This window comes from Crocuta crocuta, unplaced genomic scaffold (assembly GCF_008692635.1).
Source record: "Crocuta crocuta isolate KB4526 unplaced genomic scaffold, BGI_CrCroc_1.0 scaffold528, whole genome shotgun sequence".
NCBI classification, from domain to species: Eukaryota; Metazoa; Chordata; class Mammalia; order Carnivora; family Hyaenidae; genus Crocuta; species Crocuta crocuta.
The window spans coordinates 474,990-476,003 of NW_027530010.1; the positions used below are offsets into that span (position 1 = coordinate 474,990).

General features: G+C 69.4%; 1 protein-coding gene across 1 annotated transcript in view; it reads right to left on the minus strand.

Moving 5' to 3' along the window:
- CRTC2 (CREB regulated transcription coactivator 2) overlaps positions 1–1,014 on the minus strand; it is an 8,151-nt gene that overhangs the window by 2,565 nt on the left and 4,572 nt on the right. Inside the window, exons 10-12 of the mRNA XM_077764041.1 lie at positions 830–1,012; positions 658–677; positions 158–561 (exon numbers count right to left, since the gene is read on the minus strand). Of these exons, the coding sequence (XP_077620167.1) occupies positions 158–561; positions 658–677; positions 830–1,012 (607 nt within the window). The remainder of the gene's footprint in view (positions 1–157; positions 562–657; positions 678–829; positions 1,013–1,014) is intronic.

A 1,014-nucleotide genomic window follows, 5' to 3' on the forward strand; every position in this document is an offset into this window, starting at 1 on the left:
GGTGGGCGGGGGCCGCGGGGGGGGGGGGGGGGGGGGCTGACACAGGAGCTCAGAAGTGCGGCTGCACATCTGGAGGGCGGAGGTGGGAGGGAGCGCACTCGGCAGGAAGAGAAGCGGAAGAGAGAGACGCACACGGAGGGAAGGCGGCCACGCGTACCTGAGTGATGGAGGATAAGGTGGGTGACATTGTTGGCGAAAACTGTTTGGGCAGCTGCTGTTGGGACCTCCTGGCGTCAGCTGGGCCCGCGGGCAGACTCAGGGGGCTGAGGGGCACACGGCGGTGGCGGGGGGAGGTCCCGGGGGTAGAAGCCGGGTAAGGGGGGGCACCCAGGGCAGGAGAGGAGGCAGAGGAGGAGGAAGCCGAGGAGAGGGCTGGGGCGCTGAGCGAGGGGTGGCCCAAGGAGGCGGTGGGCAGTGCGTGTCGGGCCAGGGAGGAGGCAGGCAGGGAGGGGTGGCTGTGGGAGCCCTGCAGCTGGGGCAGGGGGCTGCCCAGCGAGGCCTGCAGGTTGGGATTGCTCAGGGAGGCCTGCAGGGGTGGGTGGCTGAGAGGGGAAGGGAGTCCTGCACAGACAAAAACCAGAGACGCCAACGTTACTGACGGGAGCTGGGCCCCCTTCTGCCCGGAACAGGTAGCGGCGACCAGGCTACGGAGGTGGCCAGGCGCCGCCCTCCCTGCTCTGCCCCTGACGGTGAGGCCGGCATGGCCCGCCTGGGGGCTGCCCTCATCGCCTTTCCCTTTTCCAGAAAAAGTCACACCTGCAGCGCAGGAATCCTGGGGTAGACCGGTGTGCGCAGGCACGGGAGGGTCCCAGGCGCTCAAGCCCCCTACNGGGCCGGGCCCAGGCCCAGGCCCCCGCTGATGCCCAGGTGGGTCATGGTGTGGGTCAAGTTGGAAGTACTGCTGCCCCCACTCAGGCTGGGGTAGGCGGTCTCCTCGGGGTCCAGGGGGGTGGGCAGTGGGGGCGGGAAGTGCAGGTTGGTAAGGTCAGGCAGGGAGCCTCCCGTGTTCATGGA